Below are 22,196 nucleotides of genomic sequence, written 5' to 3'. Positions count from 1 at the left end.
TTACAATTATATGAGATTAACCAGAGTTAATATTTCATTGTATAATCTAAATTTTTGTATTCAAAAAACCTTATTATATTTTAACCCATATTAATACTCCTTCATGATATTACAAACATTATTATATGGTAAAGGTAGATTTGTAATAATTGAAGATGGAGGTGTTTACTTAAATTCTTTGTTATCAAAAATAATTGAGAACGGAGATTTAGATCCACCTAAAAATTTACCAAATCAAATATAATTCTGCCTCATGTTTTTGTTGCAGATGATGCTTACCCTTTAAAATACTATATTATGAAACCTTTATAAAGGTAAGTTAGCACATTCAAGAAAATTATAATTATTGTCTATCTGTATTATTATATGTTTGTCTTAAATAAAAACAATGGAAGAATAAAATCATATAAAAACCCTCCAATAAAATAATAACAAATGCAATATAATATTTATTATTTATTTTAATTAGTTTTTCTTTCCCCTCTCCGATCTTTGTGCAAGGGTTTGCTCAAGCATAATATTGATCCAAAAGTTTGTTGATAATCTACCTTCTTTTATTTTTTCAATTTCAAGAACTTGCTCAAATAAATCTAAATTAAAATAATAAATATATTTACAAATGCAAATTACCTCGAGCAGTATCCTTCTTTTTAATTAATTCCTTGCAAGATATATATGATCCTATTTTAGATTAACTTTGACTAGTTTTTATGCATGGAATTTCAACAGCTATGTAATAATAAAATCTTAACCTAATATATTTACTGTAATGTAATTTCAGTAGTAGTTATTCTTTTATTTTGTATCCAAAATCATCTTTTCTTTAAAATAATATCAAATAATATATTAAATAAAAAAATAAACATTTTCCAAAAAACTACAATTTATTACACATCATTTACTATCTTCATATTGATATTTTTCATTTCATCTGTTCAAAAAATGCCTTAGCAATATTTGCTTCATCAATATTGAGTTATTTATTTCAGATTTTTATACTGTTTCCCTCGCTGTATGGGTGTAATTAAAATCAAGTTATGGTACAATTTCCAAGTGGGAATGTGATTAACCCCTACCCACTCTGTAGAGATTTTATTTTTTATGCTCACTTATAAAGCAATATCTTAGATTTTTCCATGTTGATTTGGCCATCTCTACTGCATAAGAAAAATATTTCAAATTAATATACTATTTAATTATCTGTTTCAAAATTATTTTCCACATCAATGTATTTCCATATTGAATTTTCTGTATGTTTTTATACCCTATGTATCTTTTGTCATAAAGACAAGGATGGTACCTTATTGAAGTAATGAAAGCTTCTTTATTGATTATCTTTAACAAATAATTTAAAATATATATCATAATATTTATTTATTTAGTAAAATATATATAACATTATTATTTTAATGGTATTTCAAAAATTCACTTGCAAATTATCTATTTGAACATATTGTAGTTAGTCGCTTTGAAGATGACTAAATGTTTTGTAATTTGATTTATTAGGGTGCATTCATAGTAGAGAGCTACACGACAAAATACAAATATGTGTAAATACCAATGACTATTCATAGTGAGCTTTTTCGACACGACAATCCCGCGAAATCTACTTATAATTAATTATCAAACAAAATAATTATATTTGGCCTAAAGTCATATTCAAAATTAATTCCAACAGCAACAGTCGTCATTTTTATTGATTAATTTTACATAGCCATTTTTCTAAGAAATTAAATTAACGTATTCATTATCCAATTTATTTACTAATTTAAAAAAATTATATAAAATTAATAAGCATCTTTTATTTCTTACCAAACAAATTTAAATGTCTACAAAAGTTATTTCTATTCCAATAAAGTTCTGTAACCCCTTTCGAATAAAATCTCATTCATTACGTTACGATCTTAGAGGTGTTTTACAGTTGATGATACAAGTGAATTCTAGCTTATTTAATCAAAAAAATTCTAGTTTGCCGGAAAAATTTAAAAAATATTCAACAAATACCATCCTATCTTTTACTTCTACGATCTCAATCACATTAACTTCTTCTAACTTACCCTCTACCTCAACTATTAATGAAACATTTAGTGATCTGAACCTGATCAACCATGCAATAATCCCGAATCTTACACAGATTTTAATACTTCAATTTCAACTTTAAATGAAACTTTGCCATTTTTAGGGGAGACACCTCTTAAAAGAAAAGGTTAAATGAAAAAAATATCCTGTAAATAAATTTTTGAAAATTCAGGGGAAAAATTTTTTTTTAAATAAATCTAGAGGATTAAGCAAAAAAAGATGAAGCCGAAACCATAAATCAACTGAAAGAAAAATTTGTTTATAAGTTCTCGCAATGAAAAAATACAAATTTAACAAATCTTGGACGCTATATAAAATTGAAAAGGAATACAATAAGGTACCATTCTTATCTTTATTACAAAAGATGTATATGCAAAAAATTAAGAGGGATATTGATCAAGGTAATTTGCATTTGTAAATATATTTATTATTTTAAACTAGTTTATTTGAGCAAGTTCTTAAAATTGAAGAAATAAAAGAAAGAAGATTATTAACAAACTCTTGGATAATATTATGCTTGACCAAACTTTAGCAAAAAGATCAGAAATGGGAAAAAAATTAATTAAAATAATTTTTGATATATTATTTGAATATGAAACTGATGAAGATTAATAATAACTATTATATTGCATTGTTATTATTTTATTGGAGGCCTTTTATATTATTTTAATTATCACATTATTTTTATTAAATTATAAAGTTATAATTGCCATGATAATTTATTTTTATAATAATATTCAGATGGCATCTCTAATATCTTTAAAACCCTTTGAGGGACTTTTTATAGATAGATGATTCCATAAATAATCTATTTTGTTTAGGATCTAGAGTATTCTTGGGGTGGAATTCTATGTTTTCTCTATTAATCAACAAGTTGTGTAACAGTGCACAAGTTTTTATAATTATTTCACTGTTGGCAACATTGGTATCCATGGCTCGATTAAAAATACGCCATTTAGATGCCAAATATGCATTCCACCATTCTTCTGGCGCTTGAAAGACGATAATTATAATTTTTATGAATATGTTTTAACTTATATAATATTTTAAAGGGTCGGCATCATCTGCAACAAAATCATGTAGCAGAATTATGTTTTAATTTGGTAAATTTTTAGGTGGGGGAATATCTAAGTCTCCATTCTCAATCATTTTTGATAAATAATTTAGTATACACCTCCATCTGATTCACTGATAACTGCATACATCAATTACTATAAAAATACCTTTATCAACTACTAATGCTTGTAATATGCAGAAATATTGTTTATAATTGTAATATATGCCCCCCATATTTAGAAGGATTTTGAATCTCAATGTGCTTGCCATCGCCTTAACACAGTTTGGAAGGTTCCAAGACTTCTCATCATCAATTATTTAGAAGTCACATAATTCATAAGCTATTAATTATAATAACAAATAGTATTATCTAGGGATGTAATGGAACAAAAAAAGCATATTTTTAAAAAAAATTTTTTTCAAGTCTTAAAAACCCATTTTAATGAAATTTAGAAATAATTAAATGTTAAATACTTGTATACATTTTATACAGCATTCATTATCTTTATATCATGATTTTCCTATTTAAAATTATTTATTATGCCTCATTTACATCAAGCGCTTGTAGAAGGTTTCTTTACTCTAGGAAATATTTTGAGGAAAGGACACCAGCTTTAAATAGAGTTATTGTTTGACCTGTGCGCCACTGGACATTTTTGACACCCCGACGCCGCCGCCGATGTAAAAATTCGTCGACGAGGTGGCGTGTTACATATTTTTTATTAAAAATAATATTTATTTTATTTATGAATAATAAGAAAAATATTTTTTAAATTATTAAAAATTGCGGTTTTATTTTTTTGCTATAAATATTGATATGTGGGTCGATAAATATAGATGGCGAAATTATTTTACTTTTCTATTTTATGAAATAGATAATAATTTTAATATCGCATTTTATATATTGGCTACGCATCATGTCACTCATAAACATACCGCCTAAACTATTTTTTCCGAGATAGATAAAGTTTGAAAATGAATTAAATTTAGGGTCTAAGAAAATTCAAATGGTTACGGATGCAAGGTCCAATTTAAAAAAAGTGTTCATCTAGGAGAATATGACCATCATTTATGTTTGAGACATGGATTAGTGACAGTAAATAGATGGAATGAAAAAAATTAATAAAATGGAAAATCTCCTTAAAAAGTGAGAGAAATTATAGTTGTCTTAAGATTCAAAACAGCGGTATAATCGATATCGAAAATAGGAAATGCTTTTTATCGATATCATTTACATCGGATATTATAGATTTGGATGATATTGATTCTTTTTACGGAGTTCATTTTGGGTTTAATGATGATGGTGCAAATCAAAAATAATATGAGGAAAAATATAAAACCTTAAAACTAAATGTGCCTCACGTTGGCATAGTATTTTAATAATGCTAGAAAGTGTTAGTGACAATAACATAGATGGTTCTCCCATAGCATCCCTTAAACAAAATATGCTAAATAAATTTGATCATAGATCAATCCGATCTTTAGGTAGTATTAAAATACATAAATTAGTTTTTATTAATATTTCTCCTTTTTATTATTTTACTTAGGTGTTAGGATCACTTTGGATCAGAGATGTGAACCCGAACCCGGGTACAATAATTTTAAATTCCATTTAATGGTAATTTTGTTAACAGAAACTTAATCGAAACCGATTTCCTAAGAGGGGTCCGAACCTGTCCCAGGTCCATTTTACCCCGGGTTTAATGAGTTGCCCTAAATTGGTCTCGGTTTGTTCTATGGTTTCAAAATGCCCAACCAAACAATTATAAATTTCCTGAACCCGGATTCGGGTTCACATCCCTGATTTGGATCCTCGTTTTCAATCTATAAACATAGTAAGTGAATATTTAAAGGAAAAAATATTACTCCAGTGCAATTTTTATGTCAAAACGCTACCTCTCTGTTGCCTTACATAGACGAATTAACCGAATGTGAAACCGCATAAGTTCCTTCAGATTTCTATTTTATGATATTAGCTAACAAACATTCATCACAAAAATCTGGAACAAGACTATCTAACTAGTCTAAAAAAAGAGTGTTTCATTATTTTCGCCTTATAATTTAGAGATAAATGTTTTTATATTTTTGGAATTGGATCTTCCTAAACTTTCAATAATAGCTATAAAAGTCCCGTGTTCCAGCATCGAGCACACCTGGTGATCGTGCATTTTCCATAGTTGTGCTCACTCTCAACTCTAAAATATCATCATATGTCCTATAAATCTAAATAAAATAATATTTATACATGATAATTATAACTTAATAAAACCGTTAAATTATAGTTATAATTTAATTAGAAATTTCCATAGTAATGCATAAATTTTATTTTAAAAGTATTTCCAATAAATTCATAATTTTAATTAAAAAATTTAAGTTAGAAAAATATTAAAGGCTGCCGCGCCGCCGATAAGAATGTGAGCGCACAGATCTAGTTATTGTTTCTTATTAATCAAATAAAAATTTTGCCCATATTTATTAAAATAAATATTTATTTATTATTTTTTCAATGCAATTATATAATTATTTTATATATTAAAAATGCTGATTTATATATAAAATTTAAAAAATTAACTTTCAATATATTTTTAAGATTTTAACTATAATAGTTAATTTTAAAGGTAACTAATAACATAATAGTTAATAGATATAAATAATTTTAAAGCTCTTAAAAATATCGCATTTAGTATCCTAAGATTAAAATAATAAATATATTACAGATCTTATATATTATATCTTGATAAGATAATACCTAAAAATCTATTTATGCATATTACAATAAAGATCAAGACATCTTGTCTCGTTTCGTAACTTACGCATTCAGAAACACAGATTTTCCTACACTTCAAAATGCTTATCTTAGACGATCCGAAGGTTTAGTCCATTTCAATCGATTGATAAGAAATTTTATCACCCGAGAAGTTTCTCCAGCCGCGACTTCTGTTAACGAGGATTTTAACGTCTCAAACGTTGTACCAAGTAAAGAAGATCTCGTTATGCTTATGGACCGAATGGAGGCTGAGCTAGAACCTTTTTTGGATGAGATTTTTGTAAAATGATATTAAAAATATTTTTTTTTTATTTATAAGAATTAAGTAAATATATTGTACAAAATTTTAATCTTGAATTGCTAAAAATAAAAATGCTTATATCTTTATAACAATTCGATTTACTAATATCAATTAAAGAAATAATCATGACTATTATAATTTATATAGAGAGATTTACCCACTATCGAAGACATTGATTTGTCCGAAACCGTTTTGAAATATATCAACTCTGTTATGACTTACCTATTAATAACAATTTTCTTAATGCCTCAGGATCAAACAGGGTTAAAAAACTTAAACTTTATTAATTGCTATTATATAAAAAAATTTACCGTTACCATTTATGGAATTTTAATTGAATGAGAATTTTAAATTATTAGTATTTACCAAAAATTTTAAGCAGCCTGTCTTAAAAAAATTACTATACACCATTTTTATCTTGTTAAATTTTTTCATATTAAGAACTCCTTTTGACATGATAAGTCTTCTTACTAGTTGTGCACAGCAATTGAACGAATTGCTTTGCTGTGCATTGACTCAACCCTCTTCAGACTTACCCATTATTATTAGAAGATCGCTCAATTCATCATCCTCTTCTCTCAATTTCCCAATCATTGGAAGCAATAATGGGGCAGAAAATTTTCTGACAGGTATAGTAATGGATTGGCTACAGTCTTGCATCCTGACGTCCAGAGAAAATATTGATACTCAAGAGGCCCAATTCCTGAGATATTTCTACGTTGCTGACAAGTTTTTTTAGGATTATTAAATAATTAAGTTATTGGCCTTTAAAATATTTTTATACAAATGATTCAAGTTATCCTTTTAATCCTTTCAGGTGAACATGTTGATAATTTTTTCTTTTTGTTATAGTAAAAAAATTTTTTATCAATATAAAAAAATTTACTTTGAATATTTAATAAATGAGTGTGGATACGCTCACCCCCAGCCATATCATCTGTCGTAGAACTTTTTAAATAAAATTAGATGAAGGGGAACATTTCATTGATTATGTTGTGAGTAGGGATGTACCGATATTTTATATCGGATCGGGCCGATATTTCGCTCATTTTAAAATATCGGTTATCGGCAAATATTATAAAATTTTCCGATCTGATATAAAATGGCGCTTTTAACAAAATTTTAAAAAAGTTATATCTAAAAACCATTTATTTTTATAAATAAAATCGAAATACATTTTTATGTTTAATTTTTTTAATAGAAATAATTAGTTAATAAACATTCTGCAATATAGTTATTTTTTTTCGCAATCTGTTTAAAAAAGTGTTCATTAATCTCTTCAGTATCTGTTTTTAGTGATGCTAGTGATATTAACAGTCCCCATCACCGCCGACATATCTCTGATATAAAAAGAAATCTTCGATATATTAATTTTAAATATTAATTTCAAATTTCATAATATATTTTTTTATTACTAATTATGTAAATAGATTAATGTTATTACTTATTATATAAATAATAGCAATTGAATTGAATATAAACTATAACTGACCATTATAATATATTTAAATGACATATGTTATGGTATAGTAAAATTATAGATGTTGTACTAATAAAAAGTATATTAAAAATTAAAACCGGTATCTTTGCAGAATACAAAATTAGATATGATATCGGATCGGTTATCGGCCGATATTAATTTAATATCTAAAATATCGGATCGGATCGTCTTCCAAAAAGTGGTATCGGTACACCCCTAGTTGTGAGTATATAATATTTTTAATTTTATATAAAAAAACTATTTATATCTACAAATATAAAAACTATTTATATCTACAAATATAAAAACTATTTATATCTACAAATATAAAAATTATCCAACGACTCAACAGCACCCCTTTCCTTAGCTTGACTGTTAGTTAGTCCTATCAGGCGCTCTTTGCTGGATTTTCCACTGAACGTTCTTCTTCATCCTTAACAGCCAGTAATGGATTATTGTTCACAGCCATTACTGACACTTGGCAAAATCTCATTTAATGATTTACTCCACAAGCCCAGCCATCTCATCGTCGATTTTCTTCGTTTGTCCCAGCTCTGCCCTGTTTCTCTTGTCTAGCGATTAATCGAAGTATCTTGGGTCATCTCCCCATACCTTTGGTGTTGTGCTTCTTCTCTAGCAGCATCTACCCATCTTCTCGATTCTCTATCTCTCGGATCTTTATCTTGGCTATTTTGTTCCCCAATCGAAAGTATGACTCATCTATAAATAGAATTAACATGCGTATATATATATCCTCCCTTATCTCTATTTCTGTGAAATTCACCTACCTATCTTCATAATTTACTAATCTATCCTTCGTTACTCAACAAAACTTTTTATACTCATAACTTTACACACGTTGTTGAAAAACAACTAAATTGTGATTATCATGACCTTCGCACACTTTGTTAACAAAAACAACTAAATTATTTTTATCATCACCTTCACACACGTTGTTAAAAAAACAAGTCCAAAGCTACTTTTCTTGATAAACCTGCAGTGTTGTTAAACGCTACTTTTAAAAATAGCGCGCTACCGCTATCGTTTTCAAATGAGTAGCGCGCTATTAGCTACTTTGATTTTTTTTTTAATATTTTTTTTTTACGTAACTTTATTTCCACAATAATATATTGATATAAAAACATGACTATAATTTGTTACTTTATTTATTATTGCACTTTAATAATAATAACATTTCGGTACTGTCATCCCCAAGTCTAGAGCGACAATCAGAAAGTTTAAGCTTTGCCATACTAAATAATCGTTCAGCACTAGCACTTGAGGGCAACACAGTATTAAATTTAATAAACAAACTTTTTATAAAAAATCATCAAAAATATTTAAATTAGTATTTTTAGATTTAAAAAAAGCATCTAGAGTTTAATTAAAAATACTTCATTATAGTCTTTAATAAAAGTATGCTCCTCCACATTAAAATACTATATTCCCATTTGATTCAATATATAATTCATTTCCATTTTTTTCTCATCTAGAAACAATGCTAAAACACTATTCCATCTTGTAGTGTTTGGTGTCAATAAATAACGTCCTAATTTTTTTTTGAAAATATAAGACGTATTTGATAACTTATTTTGTTTATTCCAAAGAGCTTGGCATTTAGAAAATGTAGATCTTGATACTCTTTTAAAATCCTCATTTAATAATGCTTCTTCAGCATCCACTGTCGCAACTAAATTTAGGTTGTGGCAGGAACAACGATGATGGCTAGGTAACATAGAAGACTTTATTGAAGATCCTAAATATTATAAATTTTATTTTATATTGGTGAAAAATTAAATATAAAATAATTTAAAACCAAGGATGTCATGAACATCAATTATCTCAAACTCCATTTCATCATCCTCTTCTTGTTCTCCATCTTCAATATTTTTGTCAGGAATATTACTAGTATTGTTATTATTATTATCTTCCCCAAATATTCTATATTATTTATATCATATTATAAAAAAATTGTAATAAATTTAAAACCTGAAGGCCTTCAGGAAATTAGACCCATTATCCGTAATCATCTTACAAACCTTGTTTTGAATTTTGTAAGACCTATGGATTTCTGCAATAATACTAGAATGTCATAAGTCTGACAGCCAATTATTCTCTTTAGAGCTAACGCTACAGATTTTCGTTTAAGATTTTAGGATCAATCCAATGTGCAGTTACTCCTAAATAAGCTCTAAAAATATGACATATTATAAATCAGAAAATAAACATTTTTACCTTTTATTGTGAAGCAATCTGCCGTTGTACAGACGTAGGAGACATCTTGATAGATTTAATATCAAAGATTCTTTCATTTCCTTAAAGCTCTCCAAAATTCTTGCCATCAATGTCTGCCGGCAAAATATCTTGGTCTGTGGAGAAAAAGTGTTTATCATCTTTATAAAAGAATCATTATCCACCAAGGATAATGGTTGAACTGTATCTATTATAAAGTTCATAATGACTTTATCAGCCAATTTTTGGGATACACCAGGTGTTGATGAATCCAAATTGGTTAATTTTGTTTGTATTAAATTTGATTTGGAAGTGGGTTTATCTTCTTCCATTACCCCAAAACTTTTGAGATATTTTTCAATCTCTTTATAATTTGAAGTGTGCACAGTCTAAAATTATAAAATACTTAGAATAAAAATTATGTAGGAGATAAGTACATAAAAATGATTGAAATAACTGTTTTAAAATTTTTTAAATAATTTAGATAAAATTTATGAATATATAAAAAAAATGATTGGTTTTTGATTTTAATTTATTTTAAAAATTAAAGATTAGCCTACACATTGATATTAAATTTGTTTAATATATTACCTTTAAATGTTTTTTCAAATTAAAGCTGCTCGTATGATTTGAAGAGATCTTGCACCGAAACCGATATCCAGTATTAATTTTTTCTTCAAGGTTAAAGTATTTCTTGAATTTTGGGAAAGGATCATCTATATTTTGCTCATTTTCCAAAGAAATTTCAATATCTTCAACAATCTCACACATAACAAGATTTATAATGCTTAATATAAAATGAAATATAAAATAAGATAAAAGCAAGGACATACCAATAACGGAATTTCAAAAATATATAATTTAATGAATGCGCAAAATATAAATTAAATACAGATTGCTATTTAACAACTGTTTATATCTAATATATAACAATAATGTATATTTTTAAATATAAATTTCAAAATTAAATTAAATAAAAGGATTATAATTTTAGATTTTATAAAAAATATATTTTAATAATTTTTAGATGTATTTATTATGTAATTTAAATTAGTAGCGAGTTACCGCTATCAAAAAGTAGCGCGCTATTTTAACAACACTGTAAACCTGAAACTTACTGACAAATTCATCCATTTTGAACCTGCATCTACCATGATGACATCTTTTCTTGTCATATTCTTAAAAATCTGCATGTATTCTTTTACATAGAATTAGTCTGGCCATTTATCTTCCTTATTTCTTGATGGTACATTGGTCACTTGTTGAAGATATCACAACTCTTAGCTAATACTTCTATCTCACTATTGATTTTGGACCATTAAACTTACTCTCATGCTTTATTCATCATTCTCTCTAGCATTGATGTCGGGCATGCACAGCTGCTATTATATCCTTTCTTAACGAATCAGGAATTACTAAGCGATATCTTCTCGTTAAACAATTATTCTTTATACTTAATTCATCTTTATATTTTTGAACGCTTTGTCTTCATTTTATGTCTTCTTTCAAACATGCTCCTATTCTCATTAATTCTTCATCTTGCTTGAATATTTTATCTACCAGGTCTATAGTTAAAGGTCTTTCTTTTGCATTTACTTTCAACGCTCATCTTCTACGTTAAACTGCTCTAAACTATTAATTCTGGGCTCTATTTCTTCGTCTTCTATTTCCTTAACAAACAGTCTTGATAATATATCTGTAAACAATTTTATCTATCTGCACTGAATCTTATAGTTTGTTAAACGGCTCATTTTGAGCCGATTTTACAGAAAAATATTGCCCTAATCCTCGAGATTTCGAGAATATATGCCTAGATCTTTGTTCCTTCTATGAACAAAATCTTCAGGCTTGTGCAATATTTTTCTGGATGAAATATTGAGTTAGCCGTTTTTAAAAATCGGCTCAAAACGAGCCTAGAATCTTATTTCAAAATTGAAATTACCAACCAATATCAAACATTTTTGTAACCTGGATGAAATCATCAATTCCTTATTGTCTTTTTGAACAAATCTACAATGGTTTGTGATCCGTATATAGCACCTTTGACCCAATAAATATTCTCTACACTTTCAAACCAAACCTTGTTTCTGTTGTCTAGTAATTTTTTTCAGTACTATTAAATTGTCTGGATAAAAATAAAATCGGGTTCTCAATATTATCAACCATTTGTAACAAAGCTCCTTCTATATCATTATTAAATGCATTCACTGCGAAAAATTCTCATTAAAACAATTCATAATAGGTTTATCTACTATCTTTATCTTTAATATTATTTCATTATGTTTTTCTTCCCATTCAAATTTCATATTTTTCGTATACAACGGTAATATTACCTCAGCATAATTCGGTATTAAACGATGGTATAAATTTATGGCTCTTAATAATGATTGCAATTCCATCTTGTATCTCGGAAAGAAAAAAGTCGAGGTAAAGATTGAATAATAAATAGGAATCTGGTCAAGATATATTAAACATATAAAATGAAAATTGGTAGAAAAGAATAAAATGTGTGTGAAATTTATGAGAATCAATTTTGCTGTTTTTAAACAAGGTGTGTGAAGATGATAATTATAGTAAAGTTGTTATTTAACAACGTGTGTGGAATTTATAAAAATCATGATTTAGTTTTTTCAACAACGTGTGTAAAGTTATAATGAGTACATAAAGTTTTGTTTACATTAGCAAATCATGAAGGCTCTATAGAATCGAGAAGATGGGTGGATGCTGACAGGGAGAAAGTACCTCAAAGGTATGGGGATATGACCCAAGATACTCTGATAAAAGGCCACACAAGAAAAACAGGGCAGAGATAGGACAAATAAAGAAATCCACGAGGATAGAAGAGTTGGGCTTGTGTAGAGAATCATTTAATGAGATTATGACTCTCAGTAGTGGCTCTGAGCAATAATCCATTTCTGGCTGTTCAGGAAAGAACGTTCAGTGGAGAATCCAGCAAAGAGCGCCCGATCGGATTAACAGTCAAGCTAAGGAAAGGGGTTTTGTGAGTCGTTGGAAAATTTTTATATTTGTAGATGTAAATAGTTTTTTTATAGTAAATTTTTTATTTTTAAACAAAAGTAGTTTCAATTTTAAAAAAATTAAATACAATACGAACAATAATTAGAAATATATTTTAAAAAAGGTACATATAACCCTCGAGAAGAGTGAATGCTTAAAAAATTGGACCGGCAGTTTTCAAGGGAAATCTGCTGACGAAGGTATCATTGGGGTCTCCAGAGATCTGTCTTATTTTTTTCCTATGATTTTAATGAAATTGAAGGCCTCACTTCCAAACATGTCTAGGGTATTGGTAACGATTTGTATGAACACAGTGTTAGTGAGGCCAGCGTATTTGTTTTTACGGATTTCTGCTATTTCGACGGCAGAAAATGAGAAGTTGGGCTTTGCTGAAAAATCGGTACAAATATAGTCCCAGGTCAACGGGAAAGTCCAGAGAATGAGGGATATACCATCGGGGCGTTTGACTTTTTCATTTGAAGAGCCCACTGGTTTGAGGATAGACGGATATTAACTTTTTTGAGGGTAGCTAGGAGAATATTGTTGATGGATTTATGGCGGGGTTGTCGTCCACGAGAGAACTTGCAGTGCAAGGGATGGTAGGCATTCGATTCGATGGGTTGGCCACAATCGTTGCAAATAGAGAGTACTACAGCATTACCGCCAAGGCCTGTTCCCCAGTCATGAGGGCCAACATTGGAACTGGGGATAGCATCTAACCATTCATATCCTGAGTTTGCCATTAAAATTATGTTATTGAAATTTATCACATAAGCCTGTTCATAAAGAGGTATGCAACGGAATGGGTGATCAAAAGAGGGAGCATCCCAGTCTTTTTGAGAAGGCAGGACGACAAAGGGTGGACTAACTGTTGCTGTCCCAAAGGTACAGGTCGGGGATAGGTCAGGATCTATAGGAGTGGATAGATATACTATTGATGATAATTTGAACATGACAGAATGAAATTAAGTCTGAAAGGGAAAGTTGTAGCGGGGATCGAATTTCAATGCCACCTGACTTGCTAGGGAGGTTAGATTAGTTAATTGATTAACTAAATTAATTCCTTAATTTAATTATTTTCACAATTTAATACCACAACTCATAAAAGATACGTATCAGCTCAATTCAGCGAAACTTTTATCGCGAATGTCGTTTATAGCGAAAAGTTTTTATAGCAAAGGTAAAATCGTGAAACCAATTCTGCCAATTTATCTCCGCGAAACATTTATAGCGAAGACAATTTCGCGAAACCATTGTCGCGAATTTATTTCCCCAAAATTTTAACCTCGAATTTATTAGAGCGAATACATTTTACGCGACCACTTTATAGCGAATTTTTTATCGCGAGCGCATTACCGCAAAACAATAAATATACATATTAGATTTTTTTAACGCTAATGGGCAAAAATATGTATTTTTAACATGTTAAATTATAATTTCAATTAGGATGTACCATATAAAAGCGACAATTGTCATAATCATTATTTTTAAAGTTTTTTACAATTTTTTGACGTAAATGGGCAAAAATATAAGTTGTTACTTGTTAAAATAAAATTTCAGCGAATATGTACCATAGATATAAGTTACAATTGTCATAATCGTTGTTTATAAAGTTTTTGGAATTTTTTTGTTGCAAATGGGTAAAAATATAGATTGTAAGCATTAAAATTTTATAAAGATCTATCATTGAAAATGGACAATTGTCATAATCGTTGTTTATAAAGATTTTTGAATTTTTATGTTGCAAATGGGTAAAAATATAGATTGTAAACATGGTAAATTAAAATTTCATGAAGATCTACCATTGAAAAGTGACAATTGTCATATTCGTTATTTTTAATGTTTTTTGATCAAATTGCATTAAAATAAGTATTGCTAGTATGTTTAAATAAAACTCCAGTGAAGATGTACCCTAGATAAGTGACAATTATCATAATCATTATTTTTAAATTTTTTTAACGTAAATGGGTAAAAATATATTGTAAACATGTTAAATTAAAATTTCATGAAGATGTACCATAGAAAAGTGACAATTGTCATAATCGTTATTTTATAATTTTTTTGACGTAAATGGGCTAAAGTAAGTATTGCTAACATGTTTGAATAAAATTTCAATGAAGATGTACCATAGATAAGTTACAATTGTCATAATCGTTGTTTATTTTGGATTCTTTTGTTGTAAATGGGTAAAAATATAAATTGTAAACATGCTAAATTAAAATTTCATGAAGATGTACCATTGAAAAGTGATAATTGTCATAATCGTTATTTTTAAAGTTTTTGGATTTTTTTGACCAAAATGGGTTAGAATAAATATTGCTAGCATGTTTAAATTAAACTTCAGTGAAGGTGTGCCCTAGATTAGTGACAATTATTATAATCATTATTTTTAAACTTTTTTTGACGTAAATTGGCCAAAATAAGTATTGATAACATATTTAAATAAAACTTCAGTGAAGATGTACCCTAGATAAGTGACAATTGTCAAAATCGCAATTTTTAAGTTTTTTTGTATTTTTTTAACGCAAATGGATAAAAATATATAAACATGTTAAATTAGAATTTCATGAAGATGTACCATAAAAAAGTGACAATAGTCATAATCGTTATTTTATAACTTTTTTAATTTTTTTTTTTCGGAAATGGGCTAAAATAAATATTGCTAACATGTTAAAATAAAATTTCAGTGAAAATGTATCATCCTAGATAAGTGACAATTGTCATAATCGTTATTTTTAAATTTTTTGAATTTTTTGACGCAAATGGGTATAAATATAGATTGTAAACATGTTAAAATAAAATTTCAGTGAAGATGTACCATAGATAATTTACAATTGTCATAATCGTTGTTAATAAGGTTTTTTTGAATTTTTTTGTTGCAATTGGGTAAAAATATAGATTGTAAACATGCTAAATTAAAATTTCATGAAGATATACCATTGAAAAGTGACAATTTTTATAATCGTTATTTTTAAAGTTCTTTGATGTGTTAAAATATAGATTGTAATCCATTTTAACCATAATAAAATCTTAACATTAAATTTATAGGATGTTGATTGTATCATATTTCTAAATAATATTCATATTGTTTTTAGGTTCTTTATATAAAAATCCTACCCTGAATTCAGACTCAGCACTATTTTGCCACGAGTATACAAAAATATTTGCTAACTATGAATGTAAGGTTATACATTTTTATAATGTAGAATTAAAATTTATTAATTATAGGAATAAGATTCTGAATCCATATCTTAAAAGTTTAGAATTTAACATAGGTTACATTACAACTATCTTTAATAATCATTTTGCATATTTTAATCAAATTTTAAGCAGGATAAAGGGAGCAACGATTATGATAATGAAAATAGCGATTTGTTTTTTTGTTTGGACTGAAATTTTATTTTAACATGTTAACAATTTATATTTTTGTCCAATTGCGTCAAACAATTCAAAAACTTTAAAAATAACAATGATGACTATACTCACTTATCTAGGGTACATCTTCGCTGAAATATTATTTTAACATGTTAGCAATTTATATTTTAGCCCATTTGCTTCAATAAACTTTTAAAAATAAAGATTATGACAATTGTTTACTTTTATATAATACATCTTCATGAAATTTTAATTTGACATTTTTACTCTTTTGTATCAAAAAATTTCAAAAAACTTTAGAAACAACGATTATGACAATTGTTACTTATCTATGGTACATCTTCATTGATATTTTATTTTAACATGTTAGCAATTTCTATATTTGCCCATTTGCTTCAAAAAAATTCAGAAAACTTTAAAAATAACGATTATTACAATTGTCACTTATCTAGCGTACATCTTTACTGAAGTTTTATTTAAACATGTTAGCAATTTATTTTTTGCCCATTTGCGTCAAAAAAATTTAAAAACTTTAAAAATGATTATGACAATTGTCATTATCTTGTTAACATCTTCACTGAAGTTTTATTTAAACATGTTATCAATACCTTTTTTGGCCTAGATTATTACAATTGTCACTTTTCTGTGGTACATCTACATGAAATTTTAATTTAACAAGTTTACAATCTATTTTTACCCATTTGCATCAAAATAATTCAAAAAACTTTAAAAATAAGGATTATGACAATTGTCACTTATCTAGGGTGCATCTTCACTGAAGTTTTATTAATACATGTTAACAATACTTATTTTAACCGATTTACGTCAAAAAAACTTTAAAAATAACGATTAAGATAATTGTCACTTTTATATGGTGCATCTTAATTAAAATTTAAATTTAACATGTTAAAAATAGATATTTTACTATAAAAAAATATAATATTTTTAAAAATACCGATTTATGATAATTGTCATTTTTCCAAGGAACATCTTCAATAAAGAATATAAAAATTGTCAGATTAAATTATTATCCATAAAAAAATCATATACATAAATAAGTTAAATAAAAATATTTTAAATATTATTTAGAAAACCCACCTCTTTTAATATACTTAAAAAATAGATAATTTTACAAAAATGATAAAAAAATCTATAAAAGATTTCACCTAAAAGATTGTTTATTTATAATAAAAATTCACTAAAAGAATTCCTCAAAAAAGATTAAAAATTTTTATCAAAATATGTTTCTTAAAATTTTGGGCGTGAAAATCACTAATAAATTTAGCAAAAATAATATTACAATAGTAGCATATTATTTTTTTTATTAAAAAAATATCAAATAAAAGAAATCTATTTTTCATTTCATAATATAATAATATAAATAAAAAATATATATCATATAATTATGTTTATTTGTTGATAAATAAAATATTATTAACATATAAATAAAATAAATTATTTTAATAAAAATAAAAAAATAATAATAGGCCGCGTTATATTTCGCGAAATAGTTTTCGCTCTATTGTATTCGCATTAAAGGTTTCGCGATAAGAGTTTCGCTATAAAAAATTCGCTATATTGTCGCGGAAAAGTATTAGCTAATTTGGATTCGCTATAAAATTCATTCGCGATAAAAGTTCGAAAAAGTGTTTCGCGATAAAAGTTTCGCTGAATTGACATAGAACCTAAAAGATACCTCGGTCTTAATGTTTTATCAAAATTAATTTTATTATTTAAAAACAAATCTTTTTTCGTTTTTAACGCTGATAATTTAAAAATAATAAATGCCATATTTGACTAACTCCTCTCCTGCTTTAGATATAAATATTTTAATATTTTGATGGTTTTAATTTTAATTTAATATTTTGCAAGTAATATCCAATTTATATTATCCTGCCTCAAAGGGTTAATAGATTTTCAGTTTAATTGTTTAAGATTAAAAACATTACTAAAATTAATTTGGCTCTTAAAATGTTAGTTCACAATTATTATTTTTATAATCTTGTTTTACTGTTATGGCATTCTAATTACACTATAAAAAAACATATATTTACAAAGTTCTTCCACATCGACGAACGAATATAACGAAGGCCAGGGTGAGAATGCTAGAATTGTTAAAAAGGCGACAGATAGCGTGTCATCTCAACAAAACTTTGATGAACCTTCAAAGGAAAACGATAAAAGAAAAGTTGATGTGAGCTTAAAAATACTTTTATCAAATGTTAAATCAATTATAAGAGTATGGTCACTATGATATTTTGTAGATGCACCGTGCTCAAGGTATCAGTATCGAGCGATACCTAAAAATGATAACTATCACTAAGAAGAGCTTTTTCCTATTTCTGATTAATTAGTTAATAGATTGAACATTATAATATTTATGATTATATTTATAAGAAATATACATTATTATTTTGGTGTCGGTATTGTGTATCAGCTGAACCCGTGTTATTATCGGTTATGAGATATCGGCTAAATCTATGGTTAGATAGTAAATTTATGCAATGTGCTGCTTCAAATAACATTTTCTACATTGAATATTTTTTGGATTTTTAAGTATATGGATATCGAAGATGAGGAAGATTCGTTCGAAGATGCCCTAAATTATTTGCATAAAGCGGAAAATAAAAATATGCACAAAAATAACAAAACAAATGGAAGACCTATAGTCGAACAATCTGATTCTTGGAAAAATCATTTACCTAAGGTTCCGTCCATTTCACAATATTTTTAAAAATCCTTTGTTTATAAATTACTACATTTTTATAACTAATAAGCATTTAATTTCAAGATTACAAATACAACTCCTTTCTATTTCTATGTTAATTAATATTGGCCTCTTATTCTAATATTAAATATTTTATTTAGGAATGGATAAACACCATAGAAGATGATATTAATAAGATTAACGGCGATTCTTTGAATAATAATGAAGTTGGAACAAGTAGATCTTTGCCTACAGATAACGCCGAACCAGTTTTAATGACTTATAGTGATGCTTATATATCTGGGATGCCCTTAAAAAGAAGAAAAGTAAAAAAAATATTGTTAAATTGATTAAGTAAATTTACCAATGCATTATTTTAATACGATTACCATTATGATCATTTTTTAGATGATGGAGAACTTCCAAAATACCAGGTTATGTTCCCCTTACATCGATGTATATCTCAGAGATATGTTGGAAAAATCGCTGCACGAATCTGGAATACTTCTTTCATTCACTGAATTTGATGTGAGTTTTATAGGGGAAAAATATATTTAATTTTTGCCCATTTTAATAAATTATTAATAATATATATATTAAAATTAATTACCATATTTATTAATATAAATAATAGGAAATGTTTACTAGAATGATGTTGGATGAAAATTTGTTAAAATCTTTCAGAACTATGCTGGCTGACAAAATGAAAAATAGTATAAACAAGAATGCCATTTATGAACCCTCTAAATATCCTCACATCAAAGACTTTGTTAATGATCTCGGACAATAAACGAAACAATATATTTCTTTTTATATTATATAGATTATGCATCGATATCTTTATATAAATTATTCAGTTTTAATAAATAAAATAAAATATCTAAATATGGTCAGATTATAGCGTAATGTTGGTTCTTTATATTTATTTTATTATTTTCTATGCATTCAATCCACCATTTTTAAATATGCGTCCTTCTATGAAACCCTAAGTAAGTTTATCCTATTTGATAAAAAGAATCATCATTAAATAATTTTATTTGAAATATTTTATATTAAACTGATTTCAAGAAAAGCCATCTCTAAATTAATAAATTCTTGCTTTCATATTAATAACGGCTGACCGTTACCTGAGTATCAGTTGTCACTTTGTTCTATTTTATAATTTACAATTATATATCACTCTTTTGGACTAGCTCTGGGCCAGATAAATGCTCATAATGCATTTATATATATTTAATTTTGATGGATAAACTAGAGTGGGGGGGGGGGGGGGTGGGGTTAACTAAAAAGCCTGCCCACTCATTGTTTTGGAATTAACCCGTTGACCTCATACTTATAATTTTTAAAATTTGCCACTCGCCCATTTATTTATTTTGTTTAACTCGCCCGTCTATTTAAAATTTATTTTAATGGCTGGTTTGGCTCTTATTAATTTTAAATTAAACATATATATAATATGCAATAAAACAATTGTTTTTACTAATTTGAAGTCCGTTCTGCTCATTTCGCCTGAAAAATATTAAAAATTCACCCGTCCACCCCCAGAAAATTTTAACTAACCCGCTACCCGCCTAATATTAAAAATATTTTAGAAAACCCGACCACGCCTGCAAGAATAAAAACCCAATCATTGCAGATCTCTACCTAAAAAGATCGTAAATTAGGCAAAGCAATGAACGTGTACATTGATACCACCTATCAACGATGTAGGGATCTTATGACTAATATGATATTTGACACTATGTCTAATCCCTCTTGCCCATCTACAGTGTTTCACAGTTCTTCGCCACATGCAATTTCTACTACTCGAATGTACATAAATATATAGTGTTCCTCCTTTTTAAAAATTTAATTTATTTAACTAAAGACTTTTATAACAAACTTATGGACCTTTATTTGATTCCAATCCAAATAAAGTAATACGGTTAACTCTTGTAATTACAGATTATCCAAAAACACACATGTGGCTTATTAGACCTAAAATGTTTTGTAGATCTTTAAATTATATTTCAGAAAAGGTTTTCTGACATCAAGGTAAAATAATTTTTATACCATCTACATATCAGTTGTTAAGGTTTGGCAACTTTTTAAAAATAATGGTAGTAGGAGAGTTGCGCACAATTTCCATTATTTTAATTTAATATAGTTGTACGCTAAAAATTACTAAAATTTATTTATATTCCAATAATTAATTTAATTTTAACACTATTATATTTTTATTTATTTTATATTCAAAATTTTAATTTATCATGTAAAAAAAAATGCCAATAGATATTATATAAAATGAGAATTTGGGACAAATATAACAAAATTACGCTGGAAAATCATATTTTGGAATTTGCCTTTCTCATATTTGCACATTATTTTGAACTCAAATTAAATAGTACACTCATAATACTAGTTGCCTATAAATAAGCTATCGACTGGTGTAATTTACATAAAGAATATACATCAGGAAATTCAGCCTCGATTAGCTCTGAAAGTGCGTTTTCAAAAGAAAAAAATATATTTCAAAAATTTTCATCTAGAATTTTGAATCATGTTTTAAAAAAGGATTGATGCAGTAAAATTTCGAGGGTTGGTTCTCTGCCCCTTTTTGGGAAACAGCAATGCTCTTTCCATTTTTAGATTATAGTTTTTTTTAATCATTATTTTTATTCTTAATTTATTAATAATTTTTACCAAAACAAGAAATAGAAAATATCTCAGCCCTTAGAACTCTTGAACTATCCACTTTTAAAAAGTCAGGGTTTGGATTCAGCAAAAATACAAGGGTCCGGGTTAACATCCCTGGAATTTACTATATTTTAGTTTTTAATAATTATACATTATATTAATTTTTATATGCCTTACTAATATTTATGATTAAAATTCAATAAATATGACCAAATAATCCTAGGTAAATTATGGTTATTCAAAGGAATCGAATTAATTTTAAAGGTCTCGGTACAACGATGATATTGTGCTATGTATTAATGTTTTATAAATAAAATTTTTATATTTAAACTAGCAATACTAATTTTATGGTATTTCCCATCATTTGTAATTAATTTACACTGATGATTCACTACTATTTTTTATTTCAAATCATTAGTAACAGTCAAAGAAACTTTACTTTTAAATTTACTAATGGCTACCATAAATGACCACAATCCACTATTACCTGTTATGATTTTCCATC

The 22,196-nt window shown here is 27.1% G+C and overlaps 1 protein-coding gene across 2 annotated transcripts in view; it reads left to right on the top strand.

Moving 5' to 3' along the window:
- LOC135922794 (uncharacterized) overlaps positions 1–19,866 on the top strand; it is a 69,577-nt gene extending 49,711 nt beyond the window's left edge. The window contains exons 19-26 of one of the 2 annotated variants that reach the window (XM_065457271.1): positions 5,917–6,182; positions 6,351–6,466; positions 6,645–6,932; positions 18,367–18,502; positions 18,866–19,015; positions 19,177–19,341; positions 19,424–19,543; positions 19,650–19,866. In XM_065457271.1, coding sequence (XP_065313343.1) covers positions 5,917–6,182; positions 6,351–6,466; positions 6,645–6,932; positions 18,367–18,502; positions 18,866–19,015; positions 19,177–19,341; positions 19,424–19,543; positions 19,650–19,805 — 1,397 coding nt within the window. In that variant the 3' untranslated portion in view covers positions 19,806–19,866. The remainder of the gene's footprint in view (positions 1–5,916; positions 6,183–6,350; positions 6,467–6,644; positions 6,933–18,366; positions 18,503–18,865; positions 19,016–19,176; positions 19,342–19,423; positions 19,544–19,649) is intronic. The other variant, XM_065457270.1, reaches the window with a different exon arrangement.
- Positions 19,867–22,196: the final 2,330 nt, after the last annotated feature.

Source organism: Gordionus sp. m RMFG-2023, chromosome 1, assembly GCF_954871325.1.
Source record: "Gordionus sp. m RMFG-2023 chromosome 1, tfGorSpeb1-WG-v2, whole genome shotgun sequence".
In the NCBI taxonomy this organism is placed as follows: domain Eukaryota; kingdom Metazoa; phylum Nematomorpha; class Gordioida; order Chordodea; family Parachordodidae; genus Gordionus; species Gordionus sp. m RMFG-2023.
The sequence above is the reverse complement of the archived record's forward strand: the minus strand, read 5'-3'. Positions and strand labels throughout refer to the sequence as shown.